Source organism: Oryzias latipes, chromosome 3 (genome assembly GCF_002234675.1).
Source record: "Oryzias latipes chromosome 3, ASM223467v1".
NCBI classification, from domain to species: Eukaryota; Metazoa; Chordata; class Actinopteri; order Beloniformes; family Adrianichthyidae; genus Oryzias; species Oryzias latipes.
Window position 1 is genome coordinate 35,936,672 of NC_019861.2, and position 19,045 is coordinate 35,955,716.

Here is a 19,045-nt window from a genome sequence, read left to right on the forward strand (position 1 = left end):
AACGAGTCGGGCCCTGACTGAGACAGCCTCACAGGGTCCTCCAGGCTTTGGACGGCCTCACACAGGCTGTTTACACAGGCATGGCTGTTTACCTGCACGTTGCAGCTCACGCACCTGTGTGGAGTCATCAGAATGCTTCGTGGTCTGCTCATTCCTTCCCTGGGAGGTGTGAAAGTGTGACCCCTAGAGGACTCCTGCGGAATGACACTCAGCATTTCCTGATCCACAAACTGTTCTTACGTCATTGTGAAGTCAGTAAAAATGCTTTTATATTTAGAAACAATGAAAGTGAAGTGAAGGCTCATTTATGACACTGAAAATGACAAAAAACGAATTTTACTGTCGTGTTTTTGCTGCTTTAAACTCGCTTTAAACGATGGCAAAAACAGGAGGAGTCATGTTGTAATGAAACTTTCTGGCGTGATGGTTTGTCGCCCCCTTCTGTTCACAATAGGATTTGTGATCTTCACTGGTGTCCATGGATTACATGAAATCTTTCCACCTTTATCCACCTTTGTCATGGTAGGGAGAACACGTCAATGGAAGGGGGGGGGGGGTCATCTAAGACAGCACAAGGGGTATGCGGAACAAGGACTTCTGAGGATCTAAAAGGGCAAAGAGGAAAGACCGGGACTTTGACCTTTGAAGTCCTGAAGGTGCAGAGATGATGAGAACTATGTCCTCATCAGGACAGGAAGACCTGAGTCATCAGCATAGAAAAGCTGGAGAATTGTCGTTCTCTTTCGGGTTTTCCCATCAGGGGTCACCACAGCGAAACAACCTCTCCTTTGAGGATGAGTCACATGGTTAACTTGGCAATGTTTTATGCTGGATGCCCTTCCTGATGCAACCCTCTCAATTAATCTGGGCTTGGGACCGGCACAGAAGCAGAGAGGGGAACAGGGAGCAGCCCGGATTTGAACCCTGGTTTCACGGACGGAAGGTGCCGCAAACCAGCACGAGCTAAACTGACTCCTTATAGAAAAACTGGAGAATGATGGATCAAAAATGTGGTCCAGACCGAGAAGTGAAGGTTGCCAACGACAGAACCCTGTGGAACACCATTTACCCCTTGTGCTATTTTAGATGACCCCCCCCCCTTACATTGAGGTGTTCCCCCTACCATGACAAAGGTGGATAAAGGTGGAAAGATTTCATGTAATCAATGGACACCAGTGAAGATCACAAATCATTGAAGAAAAAAGGTTCAGAGCACTGTCTAGTGGGTCTAGATGACCCCACTCCCAATGTTAAAGTGCCTAGGATAGAACAAGGGTTAAGACAGTAAAGCAGCAGAACACCTGGAGTTGTTAGTTTGAATACATTTTATTTTTATTATAAGTACAGTTCAGTAGTTACAAAACGAAGCATCTGCCATGAGGATACAGCGAAACATAGAGTGTTCAGCTCACAAGACAGGATTTTTTTTACATCATACGTGAAGTGGAATGATCGGTTTAGCTGGTTCAGAGAAGGAGAGCGCCTTAGAGACTCCCCCCACGCCAACCTTCACCCCCCCGGGGAGCTGAGGTCAAAGGTCCTTCCGCGGGGAAAACATCCACCTGCTCTGAGAAGATTCCTTCACTCTGATGTTTTAGTCGCTTCGTTCGATGCAATCACGAGTTAAAATCAAAGAAGTTGCCGCAAACCGCAGGCCTACACTGCGACGGTGGGAGGGGTTAGCATACAAAAAGACATCTGAGGGGGCGGAGTCGTCCAAGCCACAGACAGTATAGAGGCTGACCAAACTAATAAAAACAGAAGGATTATACTGGGACTGTACACGCCGCTTTAGACGCTTTGCTTTTTTTTTTTTTTATTTCCTCTGGGTTCACGAGAAATGAAGGTTTCACAAAGGGACACACAGACACACGCCTTCGCTTTAGTTAGTTAGCTAGTTTGTTCTGAATAGTTGGATTTATAATACTATCACAGTGCAAAATACTGGTGAGAACCGAAACAAACGAAACAAAGTCCCTCCATGGATTCTGGAAATGCCAACGATTGTCATCTTTTTTTTCCATCTCTTCTTTTTTTTTTCTTCTTCTCCTTTTTGGGTTTGGGGGCGGGGTCAGGAAATGAACAAGGCAAGAATGTACAGTACATTTAAAGGAAACAAAATGAAAAAATAAAGGTCTACACCCTACGCTCTAGCACAGATACATAGATTTGTAGAAGCAAGAACAGATGTGTCTAAGGCTATACACAATATGTCTTTTTTCCAGTTTTCTGCTGCTTTTTTAATCTCTTCTTAAAGTAAATACATCAAACCGTTTCAGTAGTCAGGAACACTGTGCAACAAAGATGGTGGCAGTATTTGTACAAACGCTCGGGTCCGGGGTGGGAAGCTCCGCCTTTCAGGCTGGAGGAGGTTCGGGGCTGCAGGCCGCGGTGGGCCGCTGACCCGGCGGGCGTCCCGTGTCCTCGCCGCGGGGTTTCGCAGACAGGAATGTGCTTGGACAGTCTCAGCAGAATACATTCTAACAGGAAGGATGCGAGGACGTGGAAGTGCTGGGACGAGAATCCTCTTCATTCGACGGGGGCAGAGAAACAGGAATGTGAGGAGCTCCTTCGTCGGAAGGCAGAAAAAAAAAACATCCCCCTCCCCCCGGAGGCGCGAGGAGGGGCGCCTGCACTCCCAGTCCCAGGAAGCTTTAAAGGTTAGGTCCATGATCCGTCAGCATGCCGCCCTCTGTCTTAAATAAAAATCTTCTCTTATAGTGTTTCCTTCATTTTTAAACTCCGCCCTCCTCATCCTCGCAGCCGCTTCCTTCACCGGCCTCCTCACTCCGCCCCGTCCAGCCCCTGGGGGTCGCCCAGGTTGTGGTTGTGAAGGTGGTTGGACTCCAGGCTCAAAGTGGGCTCACAGGTCGGGGGCTGGTCCTCTTCTCCCCCCCATAGATGAGCTACAGCCAACAAGAGAAGAAGAAGAAGAAGCAGCAGGTTAGCACAAAGTTAGGGTCTACGAGGAAACACACTGAAGCTTTGAAGCAAAACTAACTTTGAAACTTTAAAGCTCTAAACTTGGAAGCATTGACGTTTTGAAGCTTTTAAATTAAAATTTTAGAGCTTCAAAGTTTCAGAACTTAAAGGTCTGAATCGATGAAGCATTAAACTCTTGAGTTATTAAGCTCTGAAGCTTTAAAGATCTAAAGTTTTGACAAGATTTAGGCTCTGAATTTTTGATGCACTAAAGCTTTGAAGCTTTAAGATTCTGATGCTTTGCATCTTTATATCTTTTAATTTTTATGTTTTGAAACTTTGAAGCTCTAAAACTTTAACGTTTTAAAGCTTTAAAGTTTTGAAGCTCTCAATCTTCAAAGCTTCCGTGTTTCATAGTTTTAAAGTTCCAGCTCTGATCTGCTGGTCAAACCTCTCAGATCTTTCATAAAGATGATGAGGGGTCTTCCCAGAGTTGAATGCAGACCCCGAGACAAAATGAAAACTGTAAACTCTGAATCCGCTGTAAGTGAATGTTGGAAAAACTGTGAGTCCTTCAAAAGCTAAGTTCCGTTTTTTCTGGATTGTGCAGATCAGAGGAGCTGAAATCGGCTCCTCAAGTCTTTTAGGGTCCGCCAAGCTCCTCCTCCTCCTTCCTGCCACCTTTAACTCTGTGTGTGTGTTTGTGTGTGTGGTGCGGGTGGGGGGGTTGATTCTCAGAGAGACAGTGAGACATGCAAAAGTGTGATTAGGTCCCACTAAATAATAATAACATTCCCTCAGCAACTTCTAGGAAAATGATTCTCCAATAAAAGCCCAGCGAGGACGTTTGCCTGTCGTGTTCTTCTGAAGTGGCTTCATGAATCTGACAAAACCAAATTAAAACACGCCCTTATTCCAGACGCGCCTTCTCCAGGGTGGGGGGGGGAGACATAAAGAGAGAATAACCTGATCAGACGTGAATTGACCCCCCGCCCACCCCAAACGGTGCACACACGCAGCTCCGCCTCCGACCACCAGAGGGCAGACTGAGCTCACAAATGTGCAGCTCTCATTCAGAGGGGCGGGCGGGGGTCTATTTAACTTCACTGTGAAATCCACTCCAACAACGTGAGGTTCACCTGCCCGGCTCTGAGGGTTTTTTTGTTCCCCCCCCCCGGAGGCCACCATCCGCCCATGACTTCCCTGTAAAGAAACTTCCTGTAACGAGCTCCAGATTAAGCCCCATATTTGATTTTCACTCTTCATTAACCGAGCCACCTGGAATCTTATTATTTAAGCGTGGTATTCCTTCTCCCTCAACAACTGCCGCTGGGATGGGGGGGGGGGGGGGGTCCCCTTCAGCACGGGGGGGGGGGGGGGGGGGGTCCTGGCCGACTTTGCAGGTTTAGCAGAAGTTCCCTTCGCAGTTTTTAATTTCCCATCCGGGCAGACGGCAGATGCCCTCACACGCAGAAAACCCGCCTGCCGTTCATTTATCACATGAATGCAGACTTATCACTGTGACCCCCCCCCCTCCCTCAAAGAGGTTTTTTGGTTTTTTTGGGAGGGGGGTCACATAGGAGGGCAGAACAGGAATGATTCACTGATATCTCACTTTGTTTTAAATGTAAAGTAATTTTTCTTTATATTGGGAGCTGAAGTCTGCCCCCTAGTGGTGAAATAAACACACATGGGGGGGGGGGGGGGGGGTGCTCAACAGGATGGATGAAAGCATGCAGCAGACTGAGCATGTGCAGGAGCGACCGCCGTCACACACAGACTTTCAGCTGCCAGGTTTAAACAGGCAGAACGTTCTGATTGATGTTTGGAGAACCGGCTGAAGGCCTTCCAGCATCCATGAGGTCACCATGAGGTCACCATGAGGTCACGTGACCCTCGGTGGGTCAAAACGTAGGCAACATGGGAAGGAAAGAAAGCTGAATCGTGTGAAAAACAGAAAAAAAATCCTGAACCTGAACGAAGAGAATAATGAATCCAGGAGAAACAGCTGCGCTGATTGAAAAGCGAGTCCTGCTGGGATCTCAGCAGGAAAAAAAAACAGGAAGTGAAGAAGAGGAACCATCAAATGTTCATCTCCTGTGAAGACGATTGTGACGGTTTGCAGCTGAAGCTTCAACTCCAAAGCAAATGTTGAAAATGGAAGAAAAAAAACAAACGCTAAATGAGCTGAAGGACGTTTAACGGCTGAAAGGTCAAGAAGGTCCGTCATGATATTCACTCCAGAAAAACCTAAAGTTGTTGGAGAATAGAGTAAACAAGGAAGCAAAAGCCTTTCAGAATAAAAGCCAGAATAAAGCTTAGTTTGAAGAAGACGAATAAAAAAAACCTACAAAGCGTTGAGGTGACCGTGCGGGACTCTCGGTCTGATGCAGATCTTTCATGTTCATCAGGAATATTTATGGAAACCAAGATTTTAAGTCGCAGAAGACGTGAAGAGATCAAACGTTTTAACCGCCAAAAGAAACGAACATGGACGATTTCCACCAGACCAGAACCTTCATGTTGACCCGTTCTGACGTCAAGCTCCGCCTATTAGCGGGGGACATTGTTCTTTTAGGATTTTCGGGAACAGAAATGAGGATTTCAACGATTATCGCGACGCTGTCCCACACCATCACACTGCCACCACCATGCCAGGCTGTTATCGACTCCTTCCAGAAAGTTCGTCCTCTTCTGTCGCATCAGAACCTTTGTTCTGTGGATCCTGTAGATGTCTGTCCTGAAGTCTCTTGGATCATGACCTCTGACCTGGACTGAGTCCAGTGCGGTCTGCTTCCTTCAGAACCTCCTGGATGGTTCTCCTCGGGTTCTTGGACCGGTTTCGGTCATGGGAACTGCAGTTCTCATTATGAGATACTTTTTTTCTCTCGTTGTAATTCGGTTAATTTTGGAAAATAAAATAAAGATGTGTGTCTGTGTATGTGGGGGGGGGGGGGGGTGCACAGACCTTTCCACAACACAGTAAGCTGTCTGAAGAGCTGCCCCCCCCCCCAGGCATCCGGGCCCGGCACAAGCAGAACTGTTGTTCTTGGCGCCGCCTGGCCTCATTGTACGGCCCAGCGTCTATAAATATGTAAATAGGAGCAGCAGGCATAACAGCGGCTGCATGTGTGCGTGAGGTGATGGGGGGGGGGGGGGTGCACGGACCCCCTCCCCACCTATAAACGTATATTTTTAGGTTGCATCAACGACTCCAGAACATTTCCAGTTACCGTTCGCCGTGATTGGCACAGAAAAACCAGAGAAGAAGAAGAGTTTGGTGTTGGAAACTCCAGGGAGGAAGAGGGAGTTCTGGTGCTGATGGAGGGGAAAAAGGAGGAAGAGGAGGAGATGAGTGGCGTCCTCCTCCTCCTCCTCCTCCTTCTATCCTTCGCTGTCTGTCTCCAAAACTATTTCTGAGGCTAAAAGATTGCCGGCTTGATAATACCTCCACTGAGCAATTTAAGCCCAAACACTCTGATGCTCCAATCTGTCTTGTGTGCCTGATAGCGCTTTTCTCTGCTCTTCTCTCCAAATTACTTTCTTTCATATCTAATTATATTTGCTAATGATCTTATAAGAGAATAATGGAATGTGCTTGATCTATTACCTTTTTTTTTCCTTCTTCTTCTTCTTCCAATACATAAATACAATGCGGGGGGAAATGACTGCTGGAGACAGGAGGAAATGTTTTCTCTGAGATGTTTTTGATGAGGGGGGAAAATGAAGCCGGGATGCTGCGGGGTCATTAGATGATGGGGGGGGGGGGTCATCTCTCACGTTGCGTCTGACATTTCCCTCTCATCTGATGAACAGAAACAGCCTCCTCTTCCTCCGCGATCGGTTCTACCTCGGAGCGGGTCGGAGGGGGCAGAGTTTAAAAAAAAAAGGGTGATTTTAAAGGAGGGGGGGGGGGGGTTAAAGAAAAGAATTCTGAGCAGAAAAGGATATTTGGATCACATTGTCACCCCCCCTTTTCTCTTCTTGTTTCTGCTCTCAGTTTCCCTCGACAACAAGCCCCCGCTATGACAGGCACTTTAACACCCCCCCCCCCCATATCTGCATTAATGGAAGGAAATGGCGTTGAATGTTTGATCGAATCCTAATTAGTGCCTCCGTCCTAAAGATGGTCAATGTATGCGTGTGTGTGTGTGTGGGGGGGGTCTTTTCTTTTTTTCCCGCTGGTTCGACCCCCAAAGAACTCACATGCAGGCGGGGGCAGCTGCCGTCCGATTCCTTTTAGCTGACATAATCCTGATTGATTCGTTCAGCAGATAAAAAACTCCGACCACTTCTGCCCTTTCACTGGTGGTGGTGGTGGGGGGGGGGGGGGGGGGACATAATACGTCCTTTGCTTCAGTAACGCCGCTGGAATGCATAGAAACCGTTTCCGCTCCTCAAACGAGAGAGGACGGCGTTCGGGTTAACCCGTCCGCCGCGCGCTAGGAAACGAGAAACTTTCTATGCTTCCTGGGGTTTCAGAGGAAAACTGACGCATGGAGGGGGGTGAGGGGCTAAAGGCCGCGTTTAGATTTTCTTCCGTTAGCCTCATCAAGGTAAATCTCCTAAAACAACAGAATTAAAACCTGAAGAAGCAAGAAATCCGAAAGGTTTAAGGTTTGGCATTAAAGAGACAAAAAAGCGGGAGGAGAACCATCAATGTGTGTGTGTGTGTGTGTGTGTGGGGGGGGGGGGGGGGCACAAAGACATGGCTAGTATTTCCTTCAGTTGAATTTGGATGAAATGATCCACTTTCAAAGCTGTCCTGGGGGGTCAAAGGATTCAAATGTACTTTATTTTCCAGGGAGCAGAAAACTCAATCACAGACTACATTTCCCAGAAGTCAATGTGGTAAACTAATATTAGGTCATTTGTTCAAACAAATAAGGACGTTGTTTTGTTTTTTCCAGACAAATGAAATGATTTTGTCATAAATTCCTAGTGATTAGCAGATTTACTGGTTTGCTTTTAGAAGGGCTTCAATCCAGAAGTCAAAGGTGAATGAGAGGCGGGGCCAAATGTTTTCAAATAGAACTGAAATAGAACTTTTAAGAATTTCCGATAAAACTGAAAAATCAAGGCATTCGGTGAAACGGGTGTGGACCCCCGGAGGACGCTGCTGCACGGTCCTGCATGCGGGTCTGACCCAAACTCTCTGCAGGAACGGAAAACCTCTACAAGCCTCACAGCAGAAGAAACACAAGGAAGTCTGGGAACCCCCCCACCCCCACCCCCCCTCGAGAGTACAAACGTTTTTCCGCTTTATGAGATTTGGGGATCAAAATGTGTTCATTTGCAACATTCCATTAATCCCATCATGAGACCATTAAAGCTGCAGTTTTGTTCGGGCGGGAACTTTCCGTTCAGGTCGAAGGCATTTGGATGGAACGGAAGGCCTGAACCTGCCTGAGAGCAGCAGCCGCCTGCGCAGATGCTCCTGCAGCCGCCTGCGCAGATGCGACCGACCGACCGACCGACCCGCAGCACATCGTGGTCGGCGTGCACCAGAGGATTCTGCAGCTGCAGGATGGGCGTGGCGTGACGAGCGGCGGCGAGGAGGTCTGAAGATCTGAGCGGAGGCGTGCGTGCGTCTAGGATCAGAGCGCGGCAGCAAATGGGACAACAGTATTTGGGGCAAACTCCAGCTTTGGGGCAGCGGGGAGTGCCGCGGCGCAGAAAGGTGCAGATCATTCTGCAGAAATCCAAACCTGGCGGCGACACAAAGGGATCATTCACAGGTTTCAAACGTCCAGAAGAGCAAGAATCCCGGCCTGATGAAAGATGACCACCAGATGAAAGGAAGTCAAAGACCCTCAGAGGGAGATGAATGCCACACGAGGAAAGACGGGCAGAAAGAGTCCCGCAGGCCCGTATCGGGTTCAGTTCTGATCCCCTACCAGCCGTCCCAGCTGGTTCCCAGCCGCCAGGGGGGAAGGAAGAGGCAGTAAAGAGGCTCAGCATCAGTGTTTAGGGAGAAGACACTCTCTGATTCCAGCTCTACAGCAGCGGCCTGGAGGTCGGTTTCTGGTTCTGAGGCCGGTTCTGCTGGAGGTTCCATCCGGTTGAGGGTTTGTAGAACAGGACAGTCAGCAGACGGATGAAGGGGGGGCTCTGTGAACTTTACCCAAGGCTTTGAGAGCAGCTGATTGGCTGCATCAGAAGACAAACCCAAAGAGAAAAAAGGAGAACCACGACTGGAAAAAGAGACACCTCAGAGACGGAAATACGGACCTAAAAAAACATCATTTATCAGATTTGTTTGGGACTTTTTTGAAAGGATGAATCCTTTTTGTCAGTCGGCCTTTTTTCTTCTGTTGATTGACGGCAATTTGAATAAAGAAATCCTCAGAAATGTAATTTCAATCCTCATTATCTTCATATAAATCAGAAAAATGCCACAAGAAGACATTAAAAAAAAAACTACATTTTCATCAAAGTGGGTCTTTCTTCAGAGCTAAACCCAACATCTCGGAGCCTTCATGCTGGAGGAGATCTTTCCAGAGGAACATGACCCCCCCCTTCTGTGGTTGTGTGGTGGGGGGGCGGTCACCAAACAACAAACTCTATGTTACTCAGGTCTGTTCTCAGGATGGAACAGACTTCAACAGCATATTAGAGCAAAGTTAAGGGGAGATCTTCAGGTTTTCACACATTTCTGACCTTCAACTCTTCATAAACTCATTTCCTTCCTGTAGACGTGATCTGGACTGAGAAATCTTCTTTATCCGACCCCAGCAAAGCTCTACTCTGGTCGGCGAGGAACCACACAAACCTGAAAAGGTCAAAGGTGCCTGAAGGTTCCACGGCCTGCAGTGACGTTTGCTTCACTGAAGCTCAGGAGCTTGAGGGAAAAACGTGTTTGCGAGTCAGGAGGAAGAGTTGAAGTTTGTTTTAGGGAGGAAGGCCGTGAGTTTCTCCTCCGATTCCCCTTCATGAAGACGGAGAGCAGCTTAGCATTGCAAATCGCCCATATGCTTCTCTCTCCTGCTGCAGCGCCGCCTCAGAATCTCCACGCAAACGCGTCCGTCCGTCCGTCCGTCCGCCGCCGCCCGACGAGCGGGGAGAGGAACCCGAACACCTGGCTGGTCCTTCAGCGAGCTTCTCCTCGGCTCTCTGATGATTCCACAGTCGCTGCGACAAACATCTGCCGGCTGCTCCCAGCGAAATCTCAATTAAGCTTCACACGGGGCAGCCATACCTTATTGACGACGCTTCATTTGAACGAGCCAAACAAGGGGATTGGGGGGGGGGGGGGTCTGAGAAATCCCGCCTAAAGAGGACATAATGAGGGAGAAAGACGGAGTTGAGGAGGGGTTGGAGGTGCTGGCAGCAGATTAAAAATGAAGAGGCATTCTCGCCAACGCTGGCAGCACTTTTAAGAAAATGAGAAAAAAACAAAAAAAAACGAGGAAGCCACGACAGCAAACAGGCGAGCAGCCCCCCCCCTCTTGAAAAGGCATAAGAAAGAGACGATGAAGAAGAAGGAGTGAGTGTTGATATGATTATGTAAATGTAAACAGGATTTCCTGCCGACTGGAAGCCGCTCCTCTCCTCTCCCTCTCTGACCCGTTCTCCTTGCAAATCTTCCATTTAAGACAAATTCCCCCGGGGAGGCCGCTCCGTTACTTAACGGGATAATTATGATATACGAAACCTTTCCAAGATCGCCCCCCTACCACCACCACCACCACCATAAACACCCCCCCTCCCCCTGAATCACTCTCCCCCATTTTCTGTCTCCTCGCAGCTCCTCTCCTGGACAGATTCTGCTTCTGTTTTGCCTCCTTCATCCAGACTAAAAAGTGACTTGTGGGGTTAGAAAGTGCCACAAATGAGGCAGCAGACCAACAAAACTCTGCCTATGAGACGTTTCTGACGAAACTCTGCCTGTTTTGAGTCACTCAGAACAAACAGGAAACAGACGATCTGCTGATAAAAACATCAAACTCAGTCTCATTCTGCCATCAAACCAGGTTGACCTGATTTCCAGATCTCAAAAAAAGGTCACTGGATTCTAAAAAGCCGTTTTTTCTTCGTCAGTTCACACACACAAAAAAAACAATTTAGAATCCTTTCTTATAAATTTGTAGGAGAAAAGGCCTTTACAACTCTGTTATCAAAGATAAAGTTCCAATTCAGAAGTGACAGCTGCTGGACCGAACCGCTCCAGAACCGCCTTCAAAGGACAACCTGACATGTCTGAGTTCATCCATCATCCACACCTGACCAAAACCAGAACTCCAGTGCAGGTGAGGCCCGGCTTCCTCTGGACTCGGTTCAGGTCAGAGTTCATGGTCCAACAGTCAGAACCAACATGGACCAGACGGTGCAAAGCAACAAGAACACAAAGAAACACCTGGATTATCCACAGAACTGCTGAGGACTCCTCTGGAAGGGCTAAACATGGAGGTGGTAGGGTGATGATGTGGGGCTGAAGGAGGGCTCAGGTTTAAGAGCAGAACACAGATCCGAAGAGGGTTCTGGCCTGACTGAGATTCGGTTTCAGGAATTTAAACAGACAATTATGCAGGAAGTTAAAAAAAATCTTCAAAGAAGAGTAGAACTTTTGTTGGATTGAAATAAGTTTGTTTGGAAAATATGAAAACCTCAAACCCAAGTTTGTGCCAAAACATTTCCGATAAGACGATAAGTGACACAGATTTTTCGGGTTTCTGATCCTCCGAGTCTGAAAAGCTCCACCTTCCACGAGCGTTTGACCCTGGAGGGACGACCACGGCGTGCCCCGTCCACCCGCCGCTCCCTGCTCGCCGGCGAGGCGTGGAGGAACAAAGGAGCGACACCAGAGCCATCCCAAATCAAGATTTCGCAATGCAATTCTGTGCAGTTGTTTGGTTTGTTATTGACTCCCACAGCTTTGTTACGGAGCCACACGTCAAACTATTTACACGCTGGTGTAAGCACTCACGGCTACGACTCTTTTCTGCTTGACAACGGCCATAAACACCAGAGGAGGAGATCAAACCTGTTCATCGGGGAGCGTGACAGATGACAGATACGGTAAGAGATTTTCCATGATCTTCAACGCACATAAAATGGGGTTGGAGCTGGGGGTGAGGGTGGGGGGCCTCGGGGGATGGAAAAAAGAAATAAAGGAGGCAGAGGATGAAAACAAAAAAGCAACTCAAAGGAAAGTTTTGTTTCCACGTGGAGCAAAAATGTGTCCGATCAACTCCTGACCGTTTATGGGTCAAAAGAATGATCGGCACGAGGCCAAGACTTAATGAAATGTGCGATGGTTTTGGAAAAAGACCACGGAATAAACGCTACGTCCTCCTCAATACGGACACTTCAGTGGTTATTGAGCACACGCAGGGGGGTTTCAAAGGTTTACAGGGTCCTGGGGAGGGGGGGCAAGGGTGCAGGAAACCATGTGAGGGACCCATTTGTTCCAACTAGAACGGCAAAAACCGGCAGACGAGCAAAAGTTCAGCGAGGTTTCAGTTCCGAATGATTTTAGAATCTGATTTGAAGCCCCCCCCCCAACAATAATCTTCATAGACTTGGAGTCGTGTGCAGGTTTACATCGTCATATATGTTGTAGTTTTATTTAAAAGTTACTTTGGCCGCGTCCACGTCCATTAAAAAAAAAAACAGCAAAGGTTTGTCAAAACTTGGTTATGCAGAAGAAGACAAGATTAGCGTGTGGGTTTGACCTCCATGCTAGCAAGAGATTCAAATATAAAAAACATGTGATGTCATGCTTGGACATACGATTGTACCAGTATTAAAGGTCAGAGGTCATGTCTACAATACATTTATTTTCGTTTCTTGTCATGTTTGAACTGTCTTTGTATTTTTGTGACGGTGTGAAAATAGGTAAAATAAAATACCAAAAATTAAGGCGCGAGCAGCTTTGCATCCCAACCCTCCCCCACCACCCCCTTTGACCCGCCCTTACACGCCCCTCACTCCCCCCCCTCTGCCCCTGCCTTCCGGGTCAGAACTAAATGTGACAAATTTATGGGTGGCAGCTTTTTTGTTGGCTTTATCTCCATAGCAACCATTTTATTTTTTGATCGTCTGGGGGTCAGGAGCAGTTCTGCGTACTTTTTTGAAGAATCGACAAAACTAAATATTTGGATTTCCTTGGCAACGAAGGTTTTTTACTAACCGTGCCCAAATTCCAAACATGTTCATATCGTATGTTACATCATTTTGTTCAGCTTGACCCAAGGATTCATCTATTCAATTTTCGCTATATTCCAGTAAAACGTGAATGCAACAGGGGAACGCCACTTTTGCGAACAATCTACAACTTCTAAAGGCACAATTTTTACCCAAGTAGCCTCCTGATGATGCTCGAAGAGTTAGCAGCCAACAGACTGAAATCCCTAGGAAGAGGCAGTAAAGGTCATCTCTATTTTTTTATATAACTCAGGATCTTTCCGAGGTCAAAGGTCAATGGAACTTGTGGTTGTAGACTCAGGCTGGTGGCCAGTTTCCTTTTCAGAAAATTTGAAATTTGCCAAAATTCCCACTTTGCCACAAAATGGCTACTGGTCCTGCGGCCATCCCATAATAGTTTCAAAACGTCCTTCGTATACCCCTGACAAAGCAAAACTGTCGGGGACGGAATAATCCGCTTCATAAACGTAAAAATAAATAAAGTGTGGTTGCCATGGCAGCACTCTGAGGGGCGGGGTTTCCATCTGGGGTGTTTTCGAAGTTTTCTGGCTTTTCTGCTTTAAAACTTGAGTTCTTGCAGAACCCGGAGGACCGTCTCACGTCTCACCCACAGGAGGTCCCGTGCTTCAACCATCTCGTAGATATATTTATCATAAGAATAAAAAAAGGAGGGATTTTTGGGTCTGAATCGAGGTTTAATCTGCAGCGACTGGTGTCTTCGGGCTAAACCCAAACATCCTCTGGTCCTGGAACCAGGACAGAACGCCAACAAAGCGCGGCATAAACACCAGCCGCTTCCGTCCTGCTCGGTTCTTTCTCTGGACCTCTTTTCCTGCCTCAACCATTGTTTCTCTGTCCATAACATTTCTTTTGTTGCCCCCCCCACCCCCCATTCTCTTATTTTCCCAAGGCCGAGAAACTTCAGACATGAGAACCCCTGATATAAAACCGGGGAAATTTACCTGGGATTAGCAGCCATTGACAAATAACCTTGGTGATAGATGAACAGTAGATTTGCTTCAAAGCTCTCCCGGCAGCCTCAAAAGAGATTAGTTCACTTCTTATCGGGTCAGCCGTGTCGCCGGGGAAATGTGTTTAAAGTCACATTGATTTATTGAAAGATTCCCCAATAAGGAGATGCGCGCCGACTTAAGGAGTGTGTGTGAACGGCGCCTCAAACGAGACCAAAGAGACGCTGACGGACCACGTCTTCAGCAGCACATTTCCAACCAAAGGGGGGGGGGGTCTCTGCAGCCAAACACTGGAAAAAGACACTCAGTTCTCTCTGTACCTGTGTCCCCCCCCCATCCATTTACCCCCCGCTGGCGGTGCTGCTGAAAACAGAGATTGTACAGTGGCGAGACGCAGAGCGGCGCTGACAGGGAGCAATAATGAGAGCTCTTTGTTCGTCTTAGAGAACCTGATAGAGACGTATAGGACCGTCCATGTGGGGGGGGGGGGGGGGGGGGGAGGCTTTCATTTACACCATTACCTTCTTAAGCGTCATTTTCGGGCACACTGTGGGAAAGCCCCCCAGGAGAATGAGAGATCGGACATGTCGCCACGTGAGGGGGGGCCGCCCCCCCCCCAGCCGAAAGGCCCCTCCTTCCTGCGCCACGCACATCATGGCTTTTGTACCACGGCTTGTGAGACTCCTGGACTTGACTACCGTCCAAGTCAGAAAGTGATCGTCGACCTGACGGCGCGAGACGCAAACTTTACACAAAAAAACCAAGGTAAATCTGTGACACGCAAACATCACGCTAAGACGTAACCCACGGTAAGTTACAGTAGTGGAAAGACCGGAGCTCTAAAAATAAAAGAAATCTACCCGGTAACATCTAAACTTTAAGTGGTTTTTGAACCTTTTGAGGTTTATTTTAGTCTAAAATTGACCCATTTTGACAACTTTTTTTCTAAATTACACAATAAAGGAAAACCTCAGTAGTCTCTGGAGTCACCAGTGAATTTTCCAGTCACATCGTGCATAAGACCCCCCCCCATTAGTGTTATCTTTGTTCAAACGTAACAGGAAGGTTTGAAAAGGCTGTGAAATGTTTGGTTTCAAACACATAACTGTGAAAATCCTGGTATAGATTAGTCAAGATTCAACAGTTTTTTTAGACACTCTTGACTATATCTTTGGTTTGATTTTGAAGTTATACATTTTTATTTTGTCTCTATGTGTTTTACATTTGCTAAAACATAAAAAAATAGCTTCATTTAATTATTTTAAAGAGACATTTACTACGTGGAATTGAGTTTTTTGTACATTTTCAGGTTAATTGTGGAGTTATTGTCTAATGTAGTGAAAAACATCTGTACAATAAGACGTTGGGGTTGTACTAAACAGATGAATCTCAAGCATTTCTGCAAAAAACTGTTTTAAAGTTCAATAACAGAGCAACATGGAAAGTTAGAGAAGAGACTCAAAAAGGCCGATTCCTAAGGGTATTAAGGAGACTTTATCCTAATGTACAATTCACTGCATCAGTGGAATAGATTGTAGATACGTTCTACACTTTTCTCAGACGGACATGAACCTTTTCACACTTTTCTCCTGTTCAAAGTCTTAAAGCTCAAACCTTTGGAGGAGTCCAGGATCATAAGAATGAAGAGAAAAATCTGATTGTGATCAAAGATTGATTTTTTCAAACTGAATTAATTCTGACAGCACAGAGGAGATTGATTGACATGTCCTACAGTCAATCAGGACGCAGAACACATCGCACTGTAAAAAACCAAAACATTCTGGCAAAATGACACTAAAACAGCTGAACTGCGACATTGCGAGGGGCCACCATACGACAAATGTTTTATTTTTTCAATCTAATTACCCAAAAGGAATTAAAAAACGGAATTTACGTCGTGTTTTTATTGAAGTTTTCCTCATTAGAAGTGGAAACTCAAGGTTTCTGCAATTAAAATGTGTGCATCTGTAAAACAAAACCAGAACCATTTTGTACTTTTGTCAAACTAAAACACAAAAATGTTCACAGCACAGACAGGTGTTTTCTGGGATTCCTCACAGGTCTACAGCCACAAACCTTCCGTCTGATCTGACCGACCAATCAGCAGCCAGTCAGTCCAGACAGCAGAAGGTTTCAGTGAACACTTCAAACAGACTTCTCTTGGGTCTATCACCAGAAGAAACACCTTTGTGACCACGGCGAGCTGAAGAGGCCGCCGCCCATTCCCATCGACTGGAGGTTTTTAAAACGCCTCAGCTGTCGCCGCTCAGCTTGTCCCTGCAGTCTCACACTCCTCCTGTGACCCCGTCCCGCTTGGATCTGCACACCTCCATCCCTCCGTCAGCTCCTTCCATGCCTCCGTCTCTCTCTCCCGTTGCTTGCTTTTAACTCTTGAGGTCATCCGGGACCCCCGGGCAGCTATCCCAGACTGCTGAGCCGGCTAACGTCCTGCCGAGCCGCCTTCTGGACGGAGCAGACGACCGAGCCAGGACTCCATCGGTGCTCTGACTCAACTGTGAGCCGAGCCGCCGCCACGCTCAAAAACCCAGAGATCTCTCTGCCCAACAGGCTCCGCTGTGTCTGTGCGAACATGAACACGAGATTTTCCCTGGCGCTCTGACAGCTTCACCTCACGTGGAAATGTGAAGTGGAGTTTTGGTCACACGTGTGTTTTTGTCAGATCACCACGGACAGACAGTGCAGCGAGTTAAAGCCCCCCGGTGTGTGTGGTTCTGTGGTGTGTCCCTTCATTCAGAGACGCATCTTTGTCTGTTTTGGTTCTAGCAGAGGTTGTCTGAGTGACTGCTGCTACAGGCCTGGACTGCTGGGGAGGATCGTATGAGGAAGTGGGCGTCTCACACGGATGTTTCCATGCGTGTTTGTTTCTTTCCTGACCTCTCTGACCCTAAATGTTGCGGGCAGATGGTCAGACGGAGGCTGGTTCTGCTGGAGGCACATGCGCCTGTACGGTTCTGCAGGTTTTTTGGCTTGTCTGGGTCCGTGGACGGTCAAGAGAGAGGAGCACAGGTGTGCCTCGCAGTTCCCTCGAAGCCCGTACGGCCACCTCAAGGGACGTCATGATGTCAGACGGAACGTACCGTTGCTACATTGGTAAATGTATCAAGAAGTATTTGTAAGGATAATGGAAGTTCTAATGAAGTACGGGTCACACGGCCGTATGGTGTCCTTATGTGGCACTGTAGTAGTCGGTAAGGTGCCAGTACGACCTCCATACTTCATGCAGGCCACCTGCCTGCCCGGAACCGGCCCGCATCCACCTGTAAGGGCAGTTAGGGCTAAGGCTTCCTGGTAAAGGGGAGTCTTTCCCCTCCACCGCGCATCAGTGCAGGGACGGCACTGAAACTGCAGCCAGTCAACGGAAAACTCCGATGGTTGGATGGATGCTGCTGTCGCCCCTCTTGAAAGCTTTGGTTGTAAGTTATTGCCTCGTGAGCACAAACGCATGTCACCTTAGAGCAGCTTTTTTATGGCTCATTCTGAGGACCCTTCTCCTTTGGCGGCGGTGGAAAGGCTACATTTCTCTGGAGTTGACAGAAGTGCTCGCGTCTCTGTGTCTCCTCTCAACTGGAAAGCTATAATTAGCCACGGAGTCGTCGAGTAGTTCCACTGCGCACAAATAACACGCAACAACGCCAAGGCGCTCCCGCGGAGTCGATGTCAGACTCGAACCGCCGCGGCGACACACGGAGGGGCCACAGGTGTGCACGGCGCGCACGTCTCTTGTCTCTGCACGTGCACGCCCGCTGCAGATAAACAGACGGGCCGGTGATCGATCCATAACAGAGAGAGTCAAAAACAATATTGCAGCATCAGGACCAGTGTCTATAAAATGTCTGTGTTTATTCAATAAGGAGGGGGAGGCCAGATGGATGGAGAAATCAATCTGCATCTCCTTTAAGACAAATGAGAAACAGAAGGAGACCAAGAGCTGCTCTTTAATAGAAATGCGAGAAAGAGAGGCTCATCCTGCAGGAATCTCTCTGAGTTCCATCCGGAGCTTCTGACGGCGTTTCTTCTAAAGGTGGAGAAGTTTCCTGACCCGCCGCCACCGGCGCTGGCCCGTTTATCGCCGCCTGACAGGCAGAATGTCAGCAACAAGCGACGGGCAGCGAGATGCTTTTTGGTTGTTTTTCTTCTCTCTCTCTCTCATCAAAAACAAAGGAATCTGCAGCGTGCACGCACGTGCATGAGCGTAAATATCACTGGCTGTCAGTCATCTTCAAACAATCGCAGTAATCCGGGCTGACAAACGCCTGCAGCTGCTGGGGAAGGAGTCAACCTGCTCTGCCTCAGCTCTGCAGTTGCTGGTTCACTTCCAGCTCCAGCAGCAGGGGGTAGAGTATGCACGGGGGGGGGACATGTAAACACGTTAGGACTCCGAGTCCCACAGGTCTGCACTCCAAACCCCGTCCTGCCTCACATCAATAACCAGCCTGTCAGACCTCCCCGTCGACAAGAAACACTTCTCGCCTCCTTGACCCCCCCACACTTCCTTTGACCCCCCCCCACACACACACACACACTCGGTGGATGTGTTCCATTTCCTCTTTCTGTCGTCGGCTGGTTCTCATTTGCAGGTCAGTGCTGCTGCTGCTTTCTCCACCTTCAAACTTAAACAAGATGAAGCAAAGAAGATCAACCCCCCTCCCCCCCATGAAAAAAAAAAAGATGCGTGGAAACAATCCGTGTGTGCGAGGAGGGAACAGTTTCCCGCTGCCTCCTCTAGATGGTGCTGATCTTTTGCAGAGCAGCTGTGGTTGGAGTGTGGGCCGCTCCTCCCGGCGGGGATTATTAAAGTTCTGCTGATTCCTGATAGGAGCGCCGCTGTTTGCACACGCCGTGCGTGTCGCCGTGCTGCATCTGCAGCTCAGGGCCGCGCACGGGGAAGACGCAGGCGTCAAGTCTTCCTGTGCTTTTATTTTTATTTTTATTTGCACAGGGCGATAAAAAACATTAATGTTGCCCTGAAAATGGTTTGTGACGTC

General features: G+C 47.9%; 1 protein-coding gene across 8 annotated transcripts in view; it reads right to left on the reverse strand.

Annotated features, from left to right (window-relative positions):
- Positions 1-1,307: 1,307 nt before the first annotated feature.
- The window catches only part of znf536 (zinc finger protein 536), a 174,878-nt gene continuing 157,140 nt past the window's right edge, over positions 1,308-19,045 (reverse strand). For all 8 annotated transcript variants that reach the window (XM_023953729.1, XM_023953732.1, XM_023953733.1 and 5 more), the window contains one exon: positions 1,308-2,906. In XM_023953729.1, coding sequence (XP_023809497.1) covers positions 2,785-2,906 — 122 coding nt within the window. In that variant the 3' untranslated portion in view covers positions 1,308-2,784. The remainder of the gene's footprint in view (positions 2,907-19,045) is intronic.